Below are 26,845 nucleotides of genomic sequence, written 5' to 3' on the forward strand. Positions count from 1 at the left end.
TTAATTGATCCAAATGATGAACGGCCTGATTCACAATTATGTTTTTCAGGTTAAAACATCAATATGACGTCAGTGAGATTAAGGGGCCTTACTCTAATAAAATAAATACAAGCAGTGGTGTTATTCCACCCTTTTATTACATCTGAACTAAATGGAGCCTACACTGAGACATTATGAATTTAAAAATACAATTTTAACACAAAAGGAAAATGCATCCTCCTTAAAACAATAAGGTGACTTATTTAATGCAGACTTTTTGTTTTTACAGATGTCAGTAAATAGCAGATGGCAGATCTTCAGGCAGCTTCTTTGAACTGCAGCAGAGTTTGCTCTTTCAGAGGGAAGAGGTTTAAATACTGTGTCTGTGTGTTTGTCGACTTTCACTTCAGTCTTAACCGGAATTAGCATTGATCAGTGCTTAATGTTCGGCAAAATGTGAAGCAACTCCATAAATATTTTCTTCAGAAAGTTGTTCTAAGATGCAATAATAAGACAAAACAGGGTGCACACATCCTTTGTAGCACAGAGCCACATTAGTATTGTTTCATGAGTTATGGTGAATTTAGTAAACGGAGGTAGAAGAGTGGGAAATTAGCACTCAACTTAATTTGACCCAAACTATTACAGCATCTCACAAGTTCTGTCCCTGTCATCCAACAGTATTAACATTATTAACACCAGTAACAGAATTAACATTACACAAGGACACAAAGCAACAGCTGAAACAAACTATGAAAAATGCAGCAGCACACCGACGTTAATGAAAAGGGAAGGTTGTTCAACATTTAGTAACATGAATGCAGATATACATATAATGTTGTTTCAGCCGATATATTTTGTGCTATTATTAAAAAGAAGAAGTAAGTTCCAGGAATAATGTTGAATAAATAACTAAATCTTCCTCTAAATGTTGGATAATGAAATTACTATTAATGTGATCACAGAGTTAGCTTCTTTTTCCAAACTGAACCTAGTGAACAGTGTTTTTGGTTCAAACCTAGAAGGTGAGTTGGCAAAAGTACACACAATCTTTACTCAAGCCGAAGTCCTGATACCTTGTAAAAAATTAAAAACTCTGGTAAAAGTAGAAGTACTGATACAAAGTATTTACTCAAGTAAAAATAAAACAACACAGGCTCTGATAAATACATGAAAGTAGAACACAAATTTCTAGATCATGTCATATTAATATAATTCAGAGAGTACGTCTAATAACATAAAAAACACACTGAAAACAATTTGCTCCAATCAAACCAATTTTAAGTGCCAGCAACAGAACTTTAAATATTATGATCAACTCACTCTTTGAGGAGACCACGCCACCAGCAGGCTTTCACAAACCCCCCTGTACACTCCCTAGAACTGTCCCTAGTGAAAATAGCTAGCATTAAAATACAGCTGGGCTGTCAAGGTTAACACATTGTACATAGCTGCTAGTCAATGTCGACTGCTCCTGCAAGTAGATAACAGCTGCACAGTGAGTCAAAGTTGTTAGAAAAATGGATATCTGAATTATTTTTACGAACAGTAATGAAGTACACATACTTTGTACTGTACTACTGTCACATCTCAGCACAAAATATTTCAACAGCTCTCTACTCTGAAGAGCAATGACAGGACAGGCCTAATTAGATATAACATCACTGTGCTGCTAAAAGGGCACAGATTCCAATTTTTCAGAATTGCTCAAATACAGATAACACATTTGCTGAGAATTATAAAGTGTAACTTTAATTTGATGACTTAATGTATTGTATATTTACCTGATTAGGTCTCCATGCAGCTGAACATAGAGTCCCTGTCCATCCCTCTGAGCACACAGGTCCTCCACTGTGGTACTTGTAGAGCAGAGAACCAACTGTAGATCTGTCTGGGGGGTAGAGGAGGCCTGTGTTCCTGAGGCAGGTAGCTGGGGATCCACTGTCGCCCCATACAGACACACACAGCCCCGCTGGGTATCCCCTTTTAGCCAGTCCCGCTCTCGTGATCCAAATCTGGTCTTTCTTGTCACACAGCCACGACTTCCATTCCGCTTCATGTTGCGCTGCTGCCACAGAAATAGTCATTATAACACAGTGATCAATATTAAGTGAAGTCAAGTCAGTTTTATTTAAATAGCCCTTTTCATATTCTTTGTGCTTCGCATCTGCACAACAGCCATATACATCAGGGTTGTATATGGCTGTGTAACAGCTGTGTGCATAATTTAACACAGCATCTTAGCTTGTTATAGAACTATCAATATTGCAACACAAATGTTACTAAAATTGCAGTTGTAGAAACATAAAACATGTTGAAACAATACAACTGTCCAAAAGACACCTTTGGGGAACAAAAGGAACTGGAGCATTTCCTTTATAGAAACATAAAACTTTTCAACAACTATCCCAGACACATGAGGCACAATAAAGATCTCATTCTGGTTGAGTGGAGCAGTTTTTGTTTACTTGCATTTAATGAAGCAGCCATCAAATGCTTGTAGTGTGTGTTTAGAGGAGTGAAACAACATTTCCTAGTATCATCTGAGAGGGTCCAATAGAGTGCAACAGCGGAGTTGCTTGCACACTTCTCCATTCGTAAAATAAGAAAAAGATATGTGCTGTATAATTAAGGAAAAGTGACACAGCTGGAAATTGGTGCAGTGCTATGTTGTTAAATTTGGATAGAAGGATCCAGTAATCGATGTTTTATAATCAATGTTCAGTAATTGGCAAGTACGTAACAAGTAATTCCTTTCCGAAGGCATTTGCAATTGCTTTCCTCTATAGACTTAGCTGTACATTTAAAATTGAGAACCATCTTTAACATTTTTCTTTTACTCCGTACCTCTCTCCACTGAGGATGGACCTCATCATCCTCAATGAATCACATTGTTACTGTTTGCGGTTTCCCTAATCTCTTGTGGTGTTGTTAGCGGATGTGCAGTAGCCTAATGTTTATCCTGAAAATTATGCAATGGTAGACTGCTTCAACTTGACACTAATAATGATTAATGTCATGCTACAATAATAAAATGTCAGTAACATCAATCGCTTGAGAAAGATTAGCATTTACAGGTACAAGTAATGCATTACAGTATGTCATTTGATCCAGTAGTAACAGCATTGTATCTATTTACTATTCTAAGCCCGAGGCAAAGACTGAGACTTTTCAGTTTACAGACAGACAAAAACAAACACACCAATATACAATGAGGACACGTGTATTCACACATAACTTCACATTGACTGCATGAAAACCTCTCCTTTGAAGTTATAGGTGGAAATAATAAGGATTATCATTATGACCAGTTTTTTTATTTAGTTTGCCGAATATCAAAAAAATCCATTTACTTTCTGTTTCTGGTGTCACTTATTACCAGATGCAGTATTTGAAGACGATCTTTTCTGTATGTGAAATATTTTGAGTACCTTAAAATAATTTTAGTCCTCAGTGTTGCATAATTGAACTTTGATTTAAGATCATTATGTAACACTACTAGAACTACTAGAATGCTAAAGATCAACATTATACTTTTACGACATAAACATGTTACAACTCCAGAGATTAAAGAGGTAAGCTTAATTCCCATACCTGCAGAAAAAGCTGCGCAGCCACCGTCAAAATGATCTGTCTACACTTTCTGCTGAGTAAAGAACTGAACCACTGCTTCCTGCTTTGGAATTTCTCCATTAGTAGACCCACTCAAATAGAAATGTACTGGGCAACTCCCAGGTCTGGATGTGTGTAGCTAAATATGAAGAACTACATGTATGTTCACTCAGGAAGAAGTAGATGTATACTGTATATTTTCCATCTCATGATAAAAATAAGACATACTTCCCAATGAATGATAGCTGACCTGGCTCATAAATATAAAGGCCTCTTACCAACTCCATGTCTATATGGTATGTAACTGTCAGTAGCATCTAATATTTTAGCAAAGTCACGGATTCAGTCAATTTCTTACTGATTATTACAAAAGGTAGCTTGGATATTTTATGTGAACGGTAAAAGACATGAATAATTCTACTGCACTGTATCTGTTCACACTGATTGGATTATGGCAGACAGTTTAACAGGCTAAATCTGTAAGCAGACATAGACATTTATGATCAATCTTTGATATATTGACAGCCTTAATAAAGTCTGAAAAAAACCCACTGCATTTGATTTACAGTACTGTGCACTAATCAACACCGTGAGCTACTATGTATTGAGATTTTGATGTGACTTTCTCAAAAAACTGAGCCACGCATACAAATGAAAATGAACAAACACATATGTGTGTTGCTCCCTTGGGAGTTGCTACCTTAGGGACTAAAATGTCGTTACATAGCATGTGTCTTTCCCCAGAATGTCACAGAAAAACTGTTGAGCACTGGGCCTTTCTGTAAAGCTCTTTACTGTGAGTGTGTGTGTGTCTTGTGCTTGTTAATTGTCTCTGGTACATTCCTCAGTGAAAGGCAATCATACCGATCAATCATCAACTACAGCATCAATCACCTGATATCACAGCTGTTACATAACAAGGATTTTCATTCTCACGCACTTTGCCCATCACAGATTGCAATGTAAACTGACATGCAACACAATATAAAGCAATTTGTAGAGCACTTTGTCCCGTTTGAATCATCGTGAGGCAATAAATCATTTCGTTTTGACTTGCCTTTAGCACTCGGATCCCGGTTGCAGCATGAGCTCCCGGACCACTGCGGCTGCCGCGACCTGCAGTCGGATTCAGCCCGGCTCGGTGGACCACCGTGTCCGGCTGCCTGTCTATGCAAGCTCCGTTATCTCCGACATCACCTCCTTTCTGGATGCCCGTTTGGGTATTATTTGCAACAGTCACTGTACTGATATCCCCATCCTCCATCGCCATGGATGATCCCCTATCAACCGCTACAAAAACCAAGAAGTGCCGTCCCGGTACGTGACTGGCAAATTCCCACGGAGAGGTGAAAGCTCACCCTGTGTCGGTGCAGCGACGCCATATCCAGACTCCATCTGACTACTGTCAGAGGGGCCTGCTGGAGAGCTGATCAATAAACATTACATGGGCGGGTTCTGAATATTTCATATTCAACAGCCACTACCCTTTTCTGAAGGGAGGCGCTTGGCATAATAATCCTAAAGCAAAAACATATTTAAATAGTATTTATTTGTACAACAGTTACTTCATATGGGCTGGTGTTAGCTAACGTTACGGACAGATAAATACCAGATAAAGCATTTCAAATGGCTCAACGAGTAACAAAAAGCCATTATATATTATATTCTTATACAAATTATATACTTGATAACACTTGAAATTCAATTAAATGACGTTAACTTGAAGTTAATTGGGAAATCGACATTGACTAGCGTTAACGTAGCACGGACCTGTTACCTGAAGTTAGCTGGAGCAACCTCCATTAACTTGAGCTCATTCTAACGCTAACGTTTGTGCTCTTTCCTTAATCCACTTGAAAATTCCTTTCGGGTGACACACCTGCTCTTATCCGTCTTGTAGAGGAAATATCCCGTCACCTTTAATAGGTCAGTTAGTATTATGCATAACTTAAATTCATTTGTGTAGTTAAATGATCAACAACTTACTTGGAGTGTTTGGGGGAGTTTATAATAGAGTCCCAAGTTGCCTGACCACAAGACTCCAGGTGGTATTAACTTATAAAAAAAAAAAAAACATTGACGGATTCTGCTTTAGCGCACAAACGAAAAGTGCCCGTTTCACATTTGACATTTGGAGAAAACCCCGTGTGCTAATAATCACATTATTGGTGGCTCTGTTCTGTCGTCTGTGTAGTTGTTTCAAGTGTCCGATCTTGGCAACATGAGCAGCAAACGTGGACAATCTCCGTACCGATACAAACCTCACTGAGTTTATTACATAAAGGATTAAATTCAACTTTTCACAGGACAAGATATGTTCCACGTTCCCACAATAAGGTGATAAATGTTTGATTCTTATGGTTCTTTACACCGTTTCATTACATGCTGATTAAAAGAGCCACGTGCTAATGGCTCAATTAACATTTTTAATATACTAAGGTAAGTACGGCATTTTTTATTTTATGATTAATTACAGTATCACAACTGCTTATGAAGATGTATACATGTGTTCATTAAGCCCAGAATACAAACAAAATAATAGAAATCGGTACAGCTAGAACTACCCAATCATAAAACAGTCATTGTAATAGAATATAGCAGTATGTTAATTTTCTGTAAAAATCAACTGAGAAAGCATTGCTAAAAATAATACATAAGATATCAAGGCTAACTCACCACACACACAAAAATCATTGTGCAATCCTGTTCTGCAATTTGCAGCATTGTTGCCAATGACCCATTAAACCTAAAAATGTAAAAGATACATGAATTTGATGTAATTGTAAAAGCAGACAGCTGACAAATTTATATTTCATTGCCATGTTTCAACATTTCCAATCCACAACAAAAAGTCCAAATATTCCCAGCACAACATAGTTCAACTAGATTTTTATTTGACATTTTATTTGCTTGATCATTTTCTCCAACCCAAAGACAATAATACACAGCATAAATTGAAAATATCCCATTTAATAGTTTACAACTTCTCATCTTTTATCATCATCATCATTTCACACTTTCAGTCTGACAGTCACACTCACCTTGGAGCCATTGAACTGTATTCTTACAGTTCAACAGGACAAACTTGACTGGAAAAAAGTGAACCTTATGCCTTCACCGTCCCTGACAAAGGAGATGCTATATTGTTTTACAGTCAGGCCAGGTCTGGGGGGGTATAAACTGATTTTGTTGTTAAAATACAATGGATGCATTTTTTTTGATTCAACAGGGAAAGTGAGCATGGTAGAAATTCTCTGAATGCTCTTCCAAGCCCATTACACACTGAATTTAGCCCAACAAATAAAAAATGTGCACTTTCAACACCTTCTTAAAACCGTTACAGTATTCTGAGCATTGTCTGAACAGTTTACTAATGTATGTTAGTGCTGACTCATGAAGGTGGTGTGACAGATTTTATAATTTGAACTTTTCTTGCATTTCAAAAAGAGTAGAAATGACATTATTTACACTGGATTTCACATGCAGCTCAGAAGCTGAAAGTTGAAATTGCAGCCAAAACACATGTCCTATCAAAATAAAAGACATGTCATACACCATCACAATCTTTCAAGCATGAATATTTCCTGTCTCATTCTCACTCACTCTCTCAAACAAACACACACACACACACAAACTTCAAACGCAGATCACACTGCTGATGGTTTTTTGTTTCCATTTCGTTCCTTCCTATCAGGTTACAGTATCCAAAGCACTTATGTTGGGTTCATTTCCATCTAAAACTGCATAAATTACAGTATTATTAACAGAACTGAAAAGATGTGATTAACAAGGGTACATACTGGTGGAAAAAGACAATACAAACGACACTGACAAAAACATATAGGAATAGATGTATGCAATTTCCTTTCCCATCCTCTCGGGCTTCCATTTTGCACACCTCCCTCTTGTGGTTGTTGTAGCACAGACCTATCCTATGTTTGTTTAAGGGCTGATAAAGAACTCAAACTAAGTTAAAAAAAAATATCCTAAAAGAAAAATAATTGATCCATTGTCTTTCTCTATAATATAAATATCACAATTTACTGTTATGTAAAGATCAATTTTAAGAAGTGAGGGTTCAGAACAATCTAATATGATGTGCTGCAGCCCCACATTTCATATCAGACACAGAGAAAAGCCAAAAGTTGTGCCATGCAGCAGCAAATAATAACGGCAAGAGGGGACAAAAGTGACGAAAGGAAGGCAAAACACAGACCTGTATTTTTTTGCATCTGCAAAAAACCTCTGTTGGCTCTTGTCATAGGATGAACTCCATTTCATTTAAAATTGGTAGAATTAAGTGGTGGCCCTTCTTATGTAAGACATAATGCTATTTAGAAGTTGCTACAAGGTAACCAAGAAAACCATAAGAGGAAACATGCCAAAAGCAAGGGGTATCATTTCACCAATCATTTTGAAGTTGAAGAGTTTAATAGACGTTATTGACAAGAATGCAGAACACCATAGCAGTCATAAGGCCAGAGGGGAGAGTTGCATCTTGGCAAGAAGTGTCCTCTTCAAAGAAGGACATGGATACATGAGGAATTTGAGAGGGCAGGGAAGCAGATAAAGCAAAGTGCCACTTCTGCCACTGTGCAGCACTGTGATTGGGTTTCTCAGTAGTACACAACATTCAGACATCTCTAAAAACAAACGTAACCACCTTTTCAACAGCCAAAGGACCCCCACCAAGTAGCCTACTGACTCACCAACTATCAGCAAAGTAAAGAGGACACATCCAACCATGACTGAAGTATGAAGAACAATAAATCAAATGCAGCTCAGTTGCATCCTCTTATGATTCTTTGTACAGATATGCATACAATTATACTTCCTAGCTAATCGTTTAAGTCTTCACGTGGGTTATCTGATCAGCTTGTGTTTGTTTTACAACTATATACAATGTACAGGCAGCAGATCATGTCTTACACTAAATGAGTGATGATACAGGGAAGTCTGATGTTGACTAGATCTATTCAGACAATTTACATTGTGAATATTTGGAATTTTTAGAAAATGGTATCTAAAAAATGATGAAAGTTAGTTCAAGAGACAAGATAGTAAAAGCCCTCAATATGTACAGAAAAAAAAGCCAATATAGCATTTGTCAACAACAGAAAAAAAAAAGTTAAATGGAAAAAATCTCCATATACACATATAATAGATCAAAAATATTTCAAAAGCTAATAGTTTTTCTGATTTGGTCACAGAAGTCAGAGGATAGTTAAGCATAGTGAAAAGAAGTATACAGCCTGATTGAACATCTGAGGATCTCAACACAGCACTGCAGGGCTGCTAAGCTTGTTAAGTAATGACTTGTACAAACTACCATTAGTTTCTCTCATGCAGATAATCCCCTTGATTGCAATTCATGACTACACAAAGCTGTCAATCTATTGCCACTGAAAGTTAACTGAAACAGAAAACATTGTGAGGTATTAAGGTTACTGTCCCCAACAGCATGGTCAGATTTCTGATTTGAATAAGTCACAGTCAGACGCCACAGAACAACTGCTCCTAGTACCTCACCAAGTTATCCAAACTCGCACTTCAGTATTTGTTGATGGGAGAAATCTTAAGACATTTTATTTCAGTAGAGCATTTACTTAACCACTGTTAAAAACACTTTAAACCTTGATGCCAGCCTAAGAAAAGTTTACACCTGTTAGCTGCCATATTTGTTCAGATTTGCCTTTTTAGGACCCAACAGACATTTTGATGGAAAATGTGTCTCACAGTATAGGGAAAGAAACAATCAGGATCACATAGCTATAATTTATGAATAACAGACATTTCTGTGGACACAGACGGTAGGCCAGTAGTGGGTAAATAATTATTAACTCGTACAATAAGTGAAAAAGTAAAACCTATTAAAAGTGATATACCAATTCAAATCCATCAGGACCATTTCCTTCAGACTGAGAACACATAGCACACAAGCAGGCTTACAAACAAAGCTCATACAGAACTCAATAGTTCAGGGGGCTTTTATCTTGCTAAGTCAGAAAGGCACATCACTTTGATATCAGGCATAAATAAGTGAAATTACTGCAGAAATAAAACAGTTTCACACAAACACGCCATATGATGAGCATCCCCTTTAAAAAAAAAAAAAGAAAAAAAAAGACCGCAATGAAAAAAGAATTGAGGAGAAAAAGCATTCAGTGCATGTAACTACATTCATAACAGGCCTCATTTACATGTATGTGCATGGTGACCAACTAGGATAAACATATGAAATGTATCTAAACTGCAAGCAAGACTGTGAGGACACAGATGCAGGAAAAGTTTAAATGCAGATCACCAACACAAATGCAATCAACTTTTCTTTAGATAAATTTCAGGCCATGATTATATGCACACTATGTAAAGCAATTAGCAGTTGAATTTATTATACAAATCTAGAATTAAAAGGTATAGATGAGATGAATTCCAAAGAGATGGTGGGAATATATAAGCATGTTTTCTAAACATTATTAAACTGGGCATCTTGGATCGGTTTATGCTCGTGACTGAGACAAAGCATATGTACACTACCTCCTATACAGACATAGGATTAAGTGATCTACTACCAGAACCAGAATATAACCTCTGAGATGTGTGATTATGATCTGAGAAATGCTCAAACATGCTTTAAGCAAATTAATGTAATTCAAAACGAATACAACTCTGACAACTTATATCTTCAATGACGCAGAGGGTTATCCAAGATGTTTATGACCGCATTAAATAGACCTTTCAACCCTCTGCTGCCATCATTGGACTGAAGGTTAATGGGAAAATTCTGAATGGAAAGCCAGTCATAAATATCCAATGTTGCAACTGTAGCTTAATTATAAATTAAATAAAATAAGGGTTACTGCAGTGCTTGTTCTGGGCAACACTTTATCTCTACAATGACTTGAGAGGAAAAGTGTGCCACAATGAATGTGTGTGCTTTTGCAGGTGGTAACAGTGCTGTGCAAAGGGCATGTGTGGAAAATACAACCACTAAGCAAAGAAATCAATTAAGAAAGAAGAAAGTTCACTGATTGATAAGTTTTCCCAATTATTCTGGTGATGTCAATCATAGACAGGGTCTTCGTAACATCTGCATTTTTCTCCTGTGTTAGAAGCTCTGCTGTTTCCCATGCAACTCAAGGGCAGCGGTCTGCAGTGACGTCACAAAGAGGGATCCGTTGGAAGAAAGGAGGGAGGTGAAAGAAAAATCGTTTTCATAGTTCCCTTGCTAGGGCTTTTAGGAGCATCCGAAGCAGCTCATCACTGCCAGGACTGAGGGGGGAAGTTATTAACCTCAGCCAGATCTTGGACAGGCGAGCCTTTGTGGGTGTACGTCAGCTTGATCCTCATTCGTAGCTGTTGCTGAAATGTTGTGAGGATAATCATATGTATAAAAGAAATTATTGTAAATCAAGAGTGACTGCACAGTTGTCAAGACCAAAAGAAAGAAAGACAGAAGAACATAATGAACAAACTCACCTTCTGTGGGTTAAGAACTCTGATGACCTGTGTGACAGTTCCCTGGTTGAGTGCTGGGACAACATTACTGCTAGGGGAGAGAAGCTGCAGCTGGAATGTCTGAAAAATGGACCATGGGTGATATTTTAAAACCAAAACAATTTAGACACATTTAGACTCTCAATATCAGTGTTAGACTTTGCCTGCTTACCTTTGGTACTGCAGCCTGAAAAACAAAGTCTGTCATATCTGCCTCTGTGGAGTTGGAAGCATGGATTGTGATGACCGCGATGTTTGGATTAGGGTTTGCTCTCTCAAATGTGAAGTCTATTTTCAGACCATTCTTGTTGTATGCTGTCATAGGAGGAATCCCTGTATAGAGATTTCAGAGAAACAAACCATTAAAACATTTAGAAATACAGCAATTTGAATTTAATTAAAGAGTTTTAACACATAAGAAAGGTACCACAAAAATACATAGCAGCAGAGGATCAATTGGAGCAACAGAGACACTCACCTACAGCTGCAATGTCATTAAACAAAGGTTGTGAGGAGAGGCCATCCAATAGGAAAGAGGGTTGGGAAGTGGGTACAGAGGGAGCAGGAGTAGGGGCTGGACCACCTGGGAAGGGAAAAGTCACATACCAGGCTTTAAAAGGATAGGGACATACCATGACACAAGTCACAATTAACTATTTCTACACATCCCCTGTCATTAGAAAACTTACAATAATCTAAAACCTGCCTGAAGGGAAAATAACATTACAACAAAACAAATAGTGGTTGCCGAAAAACAGTCGAGACTGTGAGCTGTCCCAAAGCATTACACTTATTAGTATGAGGACAGGACCATTTCAAATTGTGAAACCGATAGACAGCATACGACAAGCAAGAAAACACAAAAGTGTGTCAATTAACACTGGTATGTAAACCCATTATGTGGCACTCAGTCTTTCAAAGAATTTAACCACTACACTTGTTCCAAAATTCAAAAGAATACCTTGATGGTACTGAAAATGCAAAGTACAACTTAGAGTGTGCATCCGTTTACATTTTTATTCAGCCTTAACAATAAACAAATGAAACCACTGATCTACATAGCAAATAAGATTGAATCTAACACAAATCCTGAAATGTAAAACTCTTACAACCTTGAGTGACAGAAGCACAAAACTGCTCAATAGAAGTGCGGATACAATTTGTAGATCAAATTCATGCAGGTGGCTTTAGCAGGTCCTTGTCTGGCCTAAAACTCTCATCTTTTCTTTCTGCTCTTTCTTGCACTGGCATCTCATGAAATGGAAACACTTCTGATAGCACTTTGTTGGGATTTTTTCTTTACTTAGATTTTTGCTCACCTTGTACCTCACTTGTAAATGGCTTTAGATATAGGGTGTGCCAAATTACGAAATGTAAAATGTAAATGTAAAAAGGGGTACTAGAGAACTTTAAACAACGCATCCTACCACTTAGCGAGAGGTCACCCAGCAGATCGAGTAGCTCTCCCCCAGCTGAGGCGGGTTTCGTGGGCATTGTAGTCTGGATTACTGGCACCACATCATTTCCACCCAGCAAATCTAATAAATCATTAGCCTGGAGAATAAGCACAAGTAAACATGATAAAATACCGGCAATATTTATGCACACTTTATTTTAAAACAATAATACTATTAAAAAATAAATAAATAAATAAAATCACCATCAGACTTGGCAATTAGAATAAAAAAAAAAAAAACCGATACTATGAATTACAATACTCAAGAAAAACTTTTTTAAAACCAAGTTAGTTTCAACCAAGCATTTTGATTGGACATGAGGCATTCAATGAGTGCTGATATGGTAGTATAAAGGAATTGGTATCACAGCTGTTCTAATAACTGTTAATTATGTCTTATGGTATGGAAATGAAGGATAGTATGTTTCTTAATTTGTTCATAATAAAGTAATTAATGTTGCCCCACCTGACTGGTTGGCTGGGTGACAGGTGGTAGATGTTTTGGTTCCACAGCAGAGGGCTCTGTCTCTCCATTTGTCTGCACAATTTCTGTTGGGCCATTAGTAGCCGTTTTCTCCATAATTGGCATTCGCTCTAGGAGAGCTGGTCTGTTGTCAAAAAACATGCAAACACTCAAGTACCGGAAGATGTTCCCAAATATACCAACTGTTACGTGATTATAACGGGTGTGACCAAAATTTCCGGTACAAAGTGATGCCGTTTTACCTCATGTGGTCATATTTCTTGAAAAGCGCATTGTACTCCACAGCTCGCTGCTGAAGTTCCACATCAATGCTACTGCCATATATAGAAACCACCTTCTTGATTCGGCTAAAACGTAACAAAAGGGGCAAAAAAAGCACTAGTTATGGCTAATTTAGGATCTTGGCAATTTTATGATCTTGCTACCAAAAGCCATTACTCACTTAACACTGCTGAAGCGAGTAGACAGCTTCATAATGGCAGTAAGAGCATAACCCCGGGTCACAGGTGTGGACAGGTTGGACACTAGGAGCCCTTCTAGCACATCCAGAACTTCATCCTCAGTCACCTTAATTCAATAAATAAATAAAACATCTAATGACCTAGTCCTCTCAAAGTTCAAGTCTGTTTTTAATGTGTGTGAGATTTTTTACAGGTGTACCTGGATGGGCTCCTCCTCCTCACATTGTCCAGATACCAATAGGTCTCCATACTCCCCTATGCACCAGGATGCCACTTGAACTAGAGGTTGCTACAGATCACAGAAAAACAAAGTCATAACACCTAACATAGTGTGAAACACAAAGAATGAATTACATAACAAAACATTTGATCCTGCATAGATAGAAATGTCTCAAGTCCGATCATGACCAAAACTAGAGCTGCTCTGACCTGTGATATGTCATCCAGCAGTGCTTTGTAAAGTCTCTGTACTGTGTAGGCATGCATCTCTACACTGTTGGTAATAAGCTGGATGAGGTTGGGAACAGAATCATCTCGCACATAACTCCCTGCCTGTGAGGACAAGAAGAAATATTAAACTGCAAATGAACCTTGAATATTTAGTTTACATTTTCTACAACAAATAATGAGACCATTTATTGTAATCTAGGTAATACTATCAAATCGTCAGTCAATAGTAAATATTGGCAATACACGTACTGTTGTCAGCACTCTCATAATGGTATCTATGTGCCATCTTTTCGAAGGGGCATACCTGTAACACAAAGAATAGTTTCAGTAAAGCCCAGTAGAAAGATCATGAAAATGTAAAGCTTTATGCAACCACGAGACAAATGCTGTCAGAAAATAAATGATATCAGCATAGTGTGTCAGACGATGGATCACTCATTTTATCATCATACAGCATTTCAACATCGGCCATCCTGTCCACTGTAATAGCACAAACTCATTTTAGCTTGCAAATCGCAGTATATCGTGTTGGTGGTTTTAATTCTTTACAAGCAGCTGAATAGAGCTGAAATGTGTAGTGAAATCTAGCCATCAGTGCCATACTTTTCTGCTGCTAAAAAGACTCCCGATGCACAGTCTGCTTTAAATTCTGGGTCACATGAATCCAGGAAGTAGAGTAGTTCTTTCATCATGCCTCGAATGTTGTTGCCGTTTACCAGGGCAAAGCTCAGTTCCATTGCACGTCTACACAGCAATGAAAAATAGATGAAGGTCAGAAACAACAAGGCTTAATACTAAGAACTGTAAAACTGCTGCTACAATCATTTGTGCAGTGTAAGCACTGTAATCCACCTCTTAATAGACACATCCAAATCTTTCAAGCAATCAACAATGGTGCTCCGATGCCTCTGCACTGCATTGTGGTCTGTCTGTACCGTCTTTAGTAGGGATGTCAATGCCACATATCTGGAATAATCAATTGATTTAAAAATTGTAACGAAAATCAGAGCATTTTGAATCATTAAATATTTGCAAAGTAGTATTGTATTAGAACCAATTACCTTATGTTTTTATCATTGTTCAGAAGGAACCGACCTAGTATGTTTATGGCCAAAACCTGTAAGATAATAGCATTTAGTTAAAAAAAAAAAATTAAAATACCAAGTTATCCTTGAAATTAAAATGAACTCACCCTCAGTCCACTTTCAGACTTGATGTCCATTATTGTCAGTACAGTCTCATAGAGGATTGCATTGCCTACATTTTTACTCGTCTCTGTATTTGTTGCAACCTGTAAATATACACAGTCAGTCTGTCAGAGTAACACAAAATGCAAAATGTGTTTACATGAAAGTAGGGTTCGATGTCTGGAATTATACAAGAACTTGTTCTCTGTGAGATGTTTTAAATTATTATATTGTTTTGTTTTTTTTAAGCTGTAGCCTGAAACTTGCTTTTGCATCAGAGTGGGTTTGACAGGGAACAGGAGAAAACACCTGGCAGTGTTTCTGCTTTTGACGTGGTTCATCAATATTCCCAAAGAATCCTAACGCTACAGTAACCATAACTACCTTTTTACACTACTAGTCATTTTACAAAGCCCTGTTTGAACTATTTAGGTTGTTATGCTGCTGTTTTATAGTTCTTTTCACAGAACTCCACAGCTCCTAACCTGTATCCACTTCGGATGTTGGAATGAAGCTCTATGCTCTTTGGGATTTTTAAAACTAAGGCATTCTTGTATTCTAGAGGGTGAGTGAAAAGAGGAGAAGACAGAAATTGGGTAGAAATTCTGGCTGCTACAGCAGACGATTTTAACAAGTGATCTGTGATTATTGTAGTTGGTCCCTTGCCATGTATTCAATAATGCAGTGTCACTGCTGGAAACACTATTTTTATTTTATCCTTTAATACACATTTACCTCTAATAATAATGGCTTCTGAATAATCAAATGTATGCAGATATAAGACATTTTGAAAAGAAACAGTAAATTGATTAAAGTAGTGCTCTTCTAATATGTACTTGGTAATGTTTTATTTACACCCTACAACAGTGGTCTTGGTTCAATGGTGGAACAGAAATTATCATTTCAAAAAATAATAATGTAAATTCAACTCAAGGTTGGAACCTGCCATAAAGTAACTTATATTTCAAAATAAGAATAAACATTAATAACTATGTATGTAAGCATATTACATTAACTATTTCATTCCACAGCTGCTAATACTGGCCTAGTTTGGATATATGTTGCTTTGTTAAATTTAACTTGGTTGTGGTTTTCGCTTTTTAAATGCATGTTTAAAAATGTTTGAATAGAAAACATTTTTGAATATAAACAATGTTTTAATGCACGTTGCAGGGATTACTAGAATCTTCAAATGGATAAGACTACACATCACGGAGTTAAATCAAGGATTTATGAATTGCTTTAGAGGCGATTCCATAATATCATGATACTATATATCGTGTTTTCATAACATGGCCCAAAAATATGGCAATAATATTTAAAGGCCATATCCCTCAGGTCTAAGTGAAACCCACATGAAATGTTTTGTCTGTCTCTAACCTGTGCAAGAATGTCGTTCATTGCTTCACTGGAGTCATCATCACTCTTGCCTAGAATTCGCAGTAATCTCAATATCCGCACCTAGGGGAAAGAGAAAAACAGCCTAGTTTCAATTGTTTTGGCACTTTTTTCTACCACCTTTAAATGTTATATTATATTCAAAATTTTGTTCAAATAAAACACAGGGGTCGTCTGATTTTGACTGCTTAAGGTCATATACAGTAGTACGGAGCATTAGCGTCAACAAATAAGATCTACCTGTAGGAATGGATCACTTATGCCTGACACATCATGTTCAGGAGAGTATCCAGACATGATTAGGTTCTTCAGGATTCTCACCAACTGTGGAACAAGCTACAAAAGGACCAATAACAGAAGACAGAAGAAGAGGTGTCATAATATTTGTGTTATGACTTAATTCTTAAGACTTTATATCAGCAATACTGCTCTTTCATCAACTTTTTAAAGCTACTATTTCTCACTGGCAGTCAAACTCATCTCAAAAGTAAAGGGGTCATTGTGTTTATTGAGTTAGTGTATTATGAGATAAGCTCAGGTGATTAAATTGTCATATTCTAGGGTTTTATTATTACAACCTTGATCTAACATATTAGCATAGACCTGCAGCTATGGGAGAAAAATAAAATCCAGATACATATTTGTGTTACTTCTGAATATGACTAAATAAACAGATGAATATTAAGACATCAGCTTTAAATTTACATGTTAGAGTTCTAAACACTAACATTTTGGGAAACAGTTGTATTGTATTGAGCATCAAAATAGAAGACTGCGTATCATTTTCATCTCTTCTACTCAGTACAGAGACATGTCTAAGAATTTTTGTTTTTGTGTTGTGTGTCTTCACAGGCCATAGAGGAAAAGGTCACTCAATACGAGTATGTTAATTAAAATCAATTTGGTTTTGTTAGAATGACTTCATTTTTTAATGATAATGTTTAATGCTAATTTTCAGCCCCACCTCCAGATTTCTGTCACACTAGACGGAACACATTCTACATCAAATCACTATACAGGTTGCACTAGGATAAAATTGATATCAATCTTCTCATCTACTGCATGTGTGCTAACAAAAAGCAACCCAAAATAAAAAAAATAAAAAAATCTTGAAACTAATTCAAACTAATTCTTTTATACTTCTCTGTTTTAGCCAAACTATTGGTCAAGACAGAATATCTTCTATCCACAGTCTCTACATAATTTTACAGGCCTTGGACAATAACTGACAACAACAAAAAAGCCACCCTCTTTCAGTGACACAGTGAAAATTATCCGTTCCTGGTAACATCTGTGGCAAACAAGTGAAAGCACACCCACCCAACTGCTTTAAAATTGACAGTGATCAGGTAAGCTGCATATTAGGCAAATAATGACACTCAAAACAATTGTGAGAAATGTATCTGACAAATGGAGCAACTCTTTTATCATAGTCAAAACACAAGTAATGATCACTGTACAAATTAAAGAAACCGAAATTAGAAATTAAACACAACATGTAATTAATCAACACAATTCGGTTACATCTGGAGTGACTGTGAGGAGTGATTACTATTGACAGCATGCACCAGCTATGAGATCAGAATGTACGCTTACCTTTTCATTCTAACACAATGCAGGAATTGTAACAAAGACAAATGACAGAAAAAATATGAGGTAGATGTTAGGGAGGGGAACTGGAAATCATTCACTTTCAGAGAGCTCAAAATAATGTTAAGATTATGAACATGAGGACTGGTGCTTCTGGCACAACATTTTTAAACCTAGAGGAGAGGTACAGCAGCAGTTGAAATACAAGTGGAAAAGACAGCGGTAGGAGATAAAGGATTAAGACATACTTTCAATGTAGAGGAAACCTGTAGCGCAATCCAAACCTCAAAAAGCTTAAAATATTTGACTAGCTTATCTCTATTAAAAAGAAACACGTACGCAGAGGGAGAATGAAATGTGGTGTGAGCTTAAGAAGAAATTTGGGTGAGAAGATCAATTTGTACCTTTCTGAAGTGGGCCAGCATGTCAGGACTTCTTTCACACATCTCGGTGAGGAGGACAACAGATGTATGGAGAACACCTGGGGAAATACAAAAAAACCAAACAAAAAAACTCATTTGCTTTGAAATAAAAGGCTGGCAATAGTTTGACTATTTTAGGTCTCTTCATTGCCCACTTTTTTAAAGTGCATTCAAATCTAAAACATGCACTGTTAAAAGAAAGCAATAAAACACAGCAGAGAGATCTCTGACAAAAGATAGTATGGCAACTGATACTGTATGCTCTTAATAAATGTTGTGTTGCAGCAAACATGGGCAAGTTTTCAGGATAGACAATAGGTAAACAGGCATTGAGGGGTTCTTTGTATCAGTATCCAGGCAGGTGAATTGCACAGAGGCCCCTATGATTAAATGATGAGGGCCTCAGGTGACATCAACATAAAGGTGTAAAATTATGACACAAGCTACTCATTTCCCAGTGAACTGAATTGAATGGTAGAAGCCTGAAAACTCATATACACATACAGCTCTTATACAAAGCCCTTAATGGTTAAGCTCATATTTGAAAGAGCTTGTTGTACCATATCATCCAATTACACCATTTTGATCCCAGAATGCAGGACTGCTTGATGTTGAATGATTATTTAAATGGGAAGCAGAGCCCCCATCTATCAAGCTCCTCTACCATGGACCCAAATCCCAATTCAAATTCAAGGGACGGACACCCTCTATCAATTATTATTTTTCCAAAAACTTTGACATTTTATAGAAATGTGTTACCAAGTGTTTATTTACATATAAAAGAGTTTGATTATGCAGTAGTGTTCCTGCAGCACAGACAATTATCTGTAAAACGCGCCAATAAATACGTTTTCAGTTTGCCTTATTTTAAGCATTTACTGCTGTGTTCTGCATTGCCACCCCATGTCAATGTCACCCAAAAAAAAATAAAAAAAAGTGGAAGGGGCTCAAGCCCCAGAGTATATGACAGACTCATTAATTCCACACTCCTCTCTAAACGACACCACAAAAAAGGCAAGGAGCTGCCCATCTGTTCTGAAAGCAGCAGAAAAATAGGACGAAAGCTTTGTGCAGTACAAACACAGATCCCTATATACTAACTAACTTCTGCATCCTGACAAAATGTTTACACTTACCATGGTTCTTCTCGCTCAGCAGGTTTTTTGTGGCTGGAAGGAACATTTCCATGAGTTCCGGCACTTTCCTGATGACATGAACTGCACACAATGCAGCCTGTCAACACACATTTAGACATAAGACAATAAATAAAGAGAAGGTCCAACTTTAAAAAATAAAAAAAAACCCTCCACTTTCTTAGTGTAATTGTTCAGTACATATGCTTGCAAACTCATTCTCTTTTAAGTATTTGTATAAATATGACAGGGCTGCATTCTTAAAATCACAAGCTTAGTAAAAGTGTAGATCTGCAGTCAACACAGTTGTTTTTTATCTGATGGGAGAGCAGTGCTGATATTCTTCCCTAATATTGAGGCTTACTTTTTTCCTTAAGTAGGAGTTGGATGTTTTGAGCAGCTTCTCTACCTCCCCTGCCAGGTCACGACACATTTCTGACGAACCCATACAGCCCAAAGTACACAAGGCCAGGCCCTGGACGTACTGTGTGCTGTGATTCAAGTCACTGAGGTGGGAGAAGAGTTAAATAATCATATGAAAGCATATACTGCAAGTATACACACAAGAAACAAATGTAATTTACACTGAAGATCAAAATCCTACAATTTCCTAAATGTTAAGGTCACTGCTTAGTCCTATTTGAAATTATCCAAACAGGAACAAAAGAGCATTATTTTAAGCATAGATACATGTATTCTGAAGCAGAGTGTGAAGAACTTAAATGAGATATTTAAAAAATAAAAGAAACACTGATCAGAATTGGAGAACACTTTCAGATACCTCTTAGTTAACGGTTTTAATCTGGATACTGGTGCAAATTTCCTTAATTGTCTGACAAACCCCATTTAACTGTCAGCCTATAATTCAAGTTTTCACTGACTTGGCAAGATGGTGAGCCATTCTAAAATGAACGGAATGAATGAATGAAACCCTCTAGCAGCAGGTTGTCCAGATGAATGCCAAAGGGATAACTATCAGCCACAGCAAGAGAAGTTGATCGATCCAAATTTGTGATTTCTAGAATATTGCATCTACACAACGTCACAAATGCTTTCAAGTCCCCTAAAAGGCTGGTTGTCCATGAAAGACAACGAGCCATTTGGACTGAAAGCCCACTCTGCAGTGCTCAAACCTCTCAGTAGCTGAAACTATCAAAAATCTAGACTAACCTTTGCTGAGGAGCATGTTGTTTGGACAGAGGATAACTGGTCCAAAATTCGCTTTAGTGAGGAAAGTGAGTTTACTTTATTTGGGTCTGATGGGAAACATTATGTTCAGTGTCACACTGGGGAAAGACTGAACCCAAAGTGTGTCAATAAAAGGTGGAGAAGAAGTGTCAGTTTGGGGAATGTTTTCTGCAGTAGAAGTTGGGCCTCTTATACAGCTACATGGCAGAGTAAATGCAAATGTTTATCTGAACCATCTTTGACAACATGCAGTTCCTTCCCTGTGTGCATCACCCAATCAGCCAGCAATTTTCAAAAAGGACAATGTCTCCTGTCATACAGCAAAACACGTAAAAACTGAAAACATTGAAATAATGAAACGACCAGCCCAGAGTCCTAATCTAAATTGAAATTGAAAACCTCTGGAAAAACCTTGGTGACAAAGTTATGGCCAAGAAACCCACTACAGTCACCGAACTGTGGAAAAGACTGGAAATAGAGTGGAACAAACTGTACACGTCCTACTAATTGCTGGTTGTTGTAAATTTCAGAAAACCTAGTTGTAAGCTTTCTCTGTGCTACAGTCATTGTTGTTCTCTAATTTGGAGCATTGTGTTTTCCAATAAATAAAAGGGTTTTTGTTGAAGTGCCTTGGTTACTTTAATTTTGATCTCCAGTGTATAACTGAATATAACCCAACAACATGTACTTGAAATGCAGCTCATGAATTAAATTTTTCATTGGGAACAACTCATTGTGCCTGTGCAGCAGAAAGCAGAATATTAAATGTATTAACAACAGATTTTGCCTCCACTTACTTTTTAATGCAATTTGTCATCAGTAGGTGGACATCCTGCCTCTCATCCAACAGCAGCATAGCTCCTAAATAACCTATTCGTTTGTCAGTGAACTTCTGGGATGCAATCAGTTTTAGGCACTCCAGCTATAAAAAAAATAAAATTTATAAATATGTAAGTAATATGATCGAAAAACAATCTAGGAGTGTGAACTTTGTATTAATAATATACAAGTAGTAGCCAAAAAAGCTCTATGTATTGTGTCTCCCTGCAAAATCATACATGCCTGCCCAAAGTGTGCTGGGTAGCCCAACATGTGCATATAAAGAAGCTTTGCCACATTTCTGCAACGGTATGTATTGTCCTCTTCTCTGAATGATGACCGAATAGCAGCACACTCTTTCTGGATCATCTCACGCTCCTCTGCCTGGGTCCGTGCTGTCCGGATAGTCCGGATCAGCTCCCGCAGTCTGATCGGAGCTGGCATTCTCTGTAAAATATGATGAAAAGGAAAAGGTTAGCACCCATTGGCTACAAAAGAGAAGTCAACATTGGTTTAACTACATACTAAAATATATTGTTGGGAAGGAACTGCTCTCTATTTATCAAGCCTTGTCAGTCCATGTTATCCAGGTGTACATGTTAGCAACTGAAACTAGATAAAATAAGTGAAAGATAAAGTGAAAGGTAAAAGACTCTTTTTTTTTTTTGTTTTCCTTTGTAATGAAAAGACAATGTCCTGAAACACAATTAGCCAATGATGTATGAAACAGATTTGAATGTGGGAGTCAAATAGATGCCTATTCAATGCAAAAATGATATTTTTAACAGTATTAAATGTACAGAGGCAAAGGAGAATGGCAGGTGCAATTATATACTGTTGTAAAGAAGCTTCTGAGGGCACACAAGCTTTAAGCTGCAGGAAGGCTTTTAAATATTTATAAGTACATGTTTAGTTGTGAGTGTAAATTATCTTGTATTTACCTGTGCTAACACCCACAAAACAAATTTCTTAGAAAAAAAGGCTGTCCCCTTATTTGGTAGAAATACTCGAAAGAAATTAATTTCTCTCTGAATCTAACATGAAAACACCTTTTACTGAAGCAGGACATGTTTATTTGTATAAAATGACACATTATTTAATAAGCAACAATATTTAACCAACAAATGCTAAGAACAATATCTCAAGAAACTAAGGTTTAAGCAAAAACAAGATGGTACTTGACAGATTTGCAAATGCTTTAAAAGAACAGAAGGATGTTACATTTAATAGGTTTTAGGATTTGTCGCTAAATCTCTTCCACTTTGTATGAACATGTTCAGTCTCTTCAATAAGGTTTATACAATGGTAAAAATGCTCTGATAACTGCAACAGCAAATTAATTCATTTCTCTGATAAGCAAAGAAAAGAATTAAATTAGTTTGAGCCAAATACATTAATTTGAAGTAAGTTTGACATTTTGGACACTGAAATTTAGATTAAAAAGTTGTAACTACCACCTGTGAATGTAAAAACTCTTCAGTTAAATAAAAACCACACATTTCTATGCAATCCAACTACTCAATTTAAACTCAAACAAATTTGAAACATGAAAGTTATTAAGATTTTGTCCCCCTTCTAATTGAAATGTTTTATCTGAGTGTCGGATGAAGATGATTAAGCTGCTACAACAAAAGACATTATGGTAATTACTTGTGAGCAAATCTATTTTCTTGATCCAACTACTCATGCTAAAGTAAAAGTAGGCAAAAACACTAAGCATTTGGATCTGCAAAATATTCTGTTATTTGATGGATGGCAATGCTCTGAAACTCAACTTGTGTCGTGAATGACGCTGCATTTACAAAAAAAAAAAAAAAAGGTCTTCTATTAGTACTGACTACCTTGCAAAAGTTGTTTCTTTCTTAATCCAACTAAGGAGAAATCTTAGTTATTTCAGAGGCAGACAGTTTTTTTCCTTTATTTTGTAGTTGAGTATTTGTTCCTCTGGCTGGACTACTGGCATCCTAAGCATCAGAGGGGCTATTTTCAATATAGGAAAACACATTTTAAATTTTTGTCTATATGGAATTTAATTGCTTTTGTTCCACACCCATGCCATTAAGAGTTATGAAAATAATATTAGGTCCTCAGCAGGCTAATTGCCAGTCCACCTTACATGATAAAGGGGAGACAGAAAGGCCCTGCATGATACAGACCTAGAAAACTGCCTGACCATTTGTAGATTAAAGGTGGCTGAAGCTTCGAACATAGACTTATGTCTTTGACATACTTTGTTGCCTCCAACATATCTTTTTAGACCTGAATAACTGTGGAGGCTGTAATAATTTAACTGGAAAAACGCATTACCAACCACTGGCAAGAGCAAACAAACCTTTCTGAAAATATTACAGTTTATTGAGAGAAATAATAATCCTAATATAGATGAAATTAGTTTCTTTTAATAATTAAGGTGATGGTTTGTCAAACCCTAAGTATTTACTTTGTTTAAAGAGGAATGAGACAGTGATCAAGCCAGACTTCACTTTATTAAAGCCAGAGATCTACTGTCTGTTGTAACACCATTTAAATGTACTGTACTAAATTGACCTAGAAATAGGTTTCATAAAATTACCTTACTTTGATTAGAGTCAAATGTGGACACATTAAAGAATGTAAACCCTGCCTCTGCTAAAAAGCGGATTCAATTATAGTACCTTATTCTTTGCATACATACAATAGTACATTCTTCTGCAATACAAACAACATAATATTCATGTCTGTAATTGTCTGTACGTTTTATCACCATTTTACTGAGAAATGGAGCAGTTTTTTTTTAGCTTAAAAGACAGCACTTTAAAAGTATTACAGACTTAAATTTTCACCACACAGATAAATCACTAAATCTCGTACAGATTGTGTTGGACAAAAACAATTCACAATAGCAGGGACACCTGTCTAAGTGTGACAAAGACAAAAGGTGTAAATAGCAAGCATTCACAAACTATAGTGTCAGTGGTTCCTCTTGGGTTGATGTGTCCTTGGACAAGTCAGCAGCTCTCCACTGGGATCAATATAGCATTTTAAAATCCAAACCATCACCAATAATTAACCCGGAATTGTGCAAAGTCAGTTATGCTCACAACAGCCAGGTTAATTACAATAACTTAAGTGATATTTATTGATTACTGACTCATTAACATGCATTTTCTATATAGGTAAACTTTGAATACGCTGAATTGTTCATGACAAGCCTTTCTCCTCGTGAGATTTGGAGGGTCAGCCTGGATTAGCTTTCAAAGCCTTACAATCAGCTACAAGCAAAAGGCATGCCACTCCTCCCTTTTACTATGGGGAGCGGTCAACCTGTTGAGCTCGAGACAGACTAGAAACATCAAGCTTTACCTCCTAAGCCACAATTGCCCCTATATCTATCTAGATTTCCAACCAACATGTTGCCGCCCCAATTAACCAGTACAATTACTTATCCATTAGGTACAGCTGGGTTGCATACTAGCTAGCAGGAAAAGCAGCCAACAATGCTGAGAAGCAACTACTAATGCTAACATTTAGTGCCCTTTCTCAGAGTCACCACCTATGACTGGTTAGCTGGCAAACTGACACTGAAATGCAAAGTCAAAAAGTTGTGAAATGAAGGCGTATCAAATACTGCAAAGATTTCTTCTGATAGAGACAATTAAATGTTTTTAAGAACCTTGATACAAACTGCATAAATAACTGGCAACACCACAGTAAAATAACACTTAACTTGATGTACCCGCTTAAGTACAAATTATACCACTAAGTATAACGAGTCATTGTGTTGACAGACTTTAATTATTTAGAAAAGCACAACTTTGCATTCTGATGAAGCCTGGAACATCAGCAAAAGTTCATCATCGACAACTCACAAGCTGCATTTCTAATAGTGTGATTAGCATCCAAGTGCTAGTTATTATTTTGCAATAGAACTTCCTACATTTTCTACAAACACCTAAAGGTGACAAACAGATGTTTATGAATTAAACCAACTGTATGTCAAGTTAATTTGCTCACTTCCTACTTACAGCTGACGTCCTCAATATTAATGCGTCTGACTAATAAAAACTTCTATTCCTAAGATAAAACACACAATTAAAAAGGTGTGTATATTATTGCTGTCATCTTCTCGACACCAAGTCGTAGTTCAGGTAGAAGCCGTAGTTCAAGTAGAAACTAGTTATAACAAAACGAGTGAACATAAAAGGGACCTGCCGTTATCTCCCCGGGTACGTTATTGAAATGCAACGGTGAACAACAGCTGAAACGTTCACATTTGTCAAGTGTCGTGAAAGTCTGATACTTTTACCAAGCTGTGAGCCAAACTTCAAATGTTAGTGTTACTTAGGTAAGTATACTACGCCTAGTTTAAGTCAGCTAACATTAACCATCTTACACTCCAGTATTTTCAGAGAAGGTGCAACGTATTTGAATGACGCTAACGTTACACCAGTGGATTCACCTTGGCTGATAAGATTTTGTCAAATGACGGTTTACACCAACAACACGAGACAATATTGTTGAACAAATAGGAGACGACATTGCAGGCTGACATGACACTTGAATCTGACTGCCGATGGATCAGGACATATTGCAGTTTGGGCCTTCTCAGGCATTTGGATTATCAAGCTAGCGAGTCCTTTGTGGCGTTAGCTTAACTACCTGACAACTCATTTGTTTCTGCATTTCTTACTACGAATACGGTCTAGATTACAAGGCATGTGGTAACATACCCATATTGGCTCCCTGGAAATCTAACAATATAAAACGCAATTCTGTTATTAAAGGTTGTCACGATGAATGTGTCATGTGGACAACCACAAAAGCGGCTACTAAAGGTTCACATCCCTAGCACAGCAGGTAGTTAGCTAGGCTAACCATGCTAGCCAACGTAGCTGCTGACAGGCACAACCCCGGTGCACTGAGGGCTGCGACTTCCTATGCAGCGCCACGGTGAATGCTGTCAACGTAGACACAAACAGACCGCTGAACATTTTTCACATGTAAACACATTTCCACACAATTATGCCGAAACAGAATTCTCCCAATACACTTACTAGCCGTAGTGATGCCAGGAATGACTGGAATCGTCTCTATTAGCAATGGAGGGAGGAACACACTAGACATGCAAAATGGTGGCTACTCCAGCCTCAGCACATCTACCGCAGGCGGAGGATTACATTGACATCTCCC

The 26,845-nt window shown here is 37.2% G+C and overlaps 2 protein-coding genes across 4 annotated transcripts in view; both read right to left on the reverse strand.

Moving 5' to 3' along the window:
- The window catches only part of phlpp2 (PH domain and leucine rich repeat protein phosphatase 2), a 37,168-nt gene extending 32,148 nt beyond the window's left edge, over positions 1 to 5,020 (reverse strand). The window contains exons 1-2 of one of the 2 annotated variants that reach the window (XM_067485421.1): positions 4,649 to 5,020; positions 1,764 to 2,044 (exon numbers count right to left, since the gene is read on the reverse strand). In XM_067485421.1, coding sequence (XP_067341522.1) covers positions 1,764 to 2,044; positions 4,649 to 4,861 — 494 coding nt within the window. In that variant the 5' untranslated portion in view covers positions 4,862 to 5,020. Of the gene's footprint in view, positions 1 to 1,763; positions 2,048 to 4,648 lie in introns of both variants that reach the window. The other variant, XM_067485413.1, reaches the window with a different exon arrangement.
- A 1,800-nt stretch (positions 5,021 to 6,820) lies between these two features.
- ap1g1 (adaptor related protein complex 1 subunit gamma 1) lies at positions 6,821 to 26,841 on the reverse strand. Of its 2 annotated transcripts, none has more exons than XM_067485473.1 (23): positions 26,710 to 26,841; positions 21,920 to 22,123; positions 21,655 to 21,779; positions 20,034 to 20,175; positions 19,673 to 19,769; positions 18,519 to 18,595; positions 16,765 to 16,860; positions 16,507 to 16,587; positions 15,132 to 15,230; positions 15,001 to 15,056; positions 14,792 to 14,905; positions 14,543 to 14,683; positions 14,189 to 14,243; positions 13,919 to 14,041; positions 13,689 to 13,778; positions 13,471 to 13,595; positions 13,271 to 13,375; positions 13,011 to 13,152; positions 12,516 to 12,642; positions 11,567 to 11,671; positions 11,261 to 11,421; positions 11,071 to 11,169; positions 6,821 to 10,947 (listed from the first exon to the last, which is right to left on the reverse strand). In XM_067485473.1, exons 2-23 carry the CDS (start codon positions 22,118 to 22,120, stop codon positions 10,852 to 10,854), a joined length of 2,457 nt encoding a protein of 818 aa, XP_067341574.1. In that variant the 5' UTR covers positions 22,121 to 22,123; positions 26,710 to 26,841; the 3' UTR covers positions 6,821 to 10,851. The 2 variants fall into 2 exon arrangements, with proteins under 2 accessions (XP_067341574.1, XP_067341563.1); XM_067485462.1 differs by having other exon boundaries at positions 6,821 to 10,953; positions 26,710 to 26,840.
- Positions 26,842 to 26,845: the final 4 nt, after the last annotated feature.

The sequence above is a fragment of the Channa argus genome, chromosome 2 (assembly GCF_033026475.1).
Source record: "Channa argus isolate prfri chromosome 2, Channa argus male v1.0, whole genome shotgun sequence".
In the NCBI taxonomy this organism is placed as follows: domain Eukaryota; kingdom Metazoa; phylum Chordata; class Actinopteri; order Anabantiformes; family Channidae; genus Channa; species Channa argus.

What these genes read in the sequence shown, in the direction of transcription:
- ap1g1 (XM_067485462.1), bottom strand. Translation starts at nt 22,120, where the DNA reads ATGCCAGCTCCGATCAGACTGCGGGAGCTGATCCGGACTATCCGGACA. An exon ending in ACCCAGCACACTTTGGGCAG is followed by an intron (nt 21,780 to 21,919) that starts GCATGTATGATT and finishes TTTTTTTTATAG; the next exon opens with CTGGAGTGCCTAAAACTGAT. An exon ending in TAAGTGATCCATTCCTACAG is followed by an intron (nt 16,588 to 16,764) that starts GTAGATCTTATT and finishes TCTTTCCCCTAG; the next exon opens with GTGCGGATATTGAGATTACT.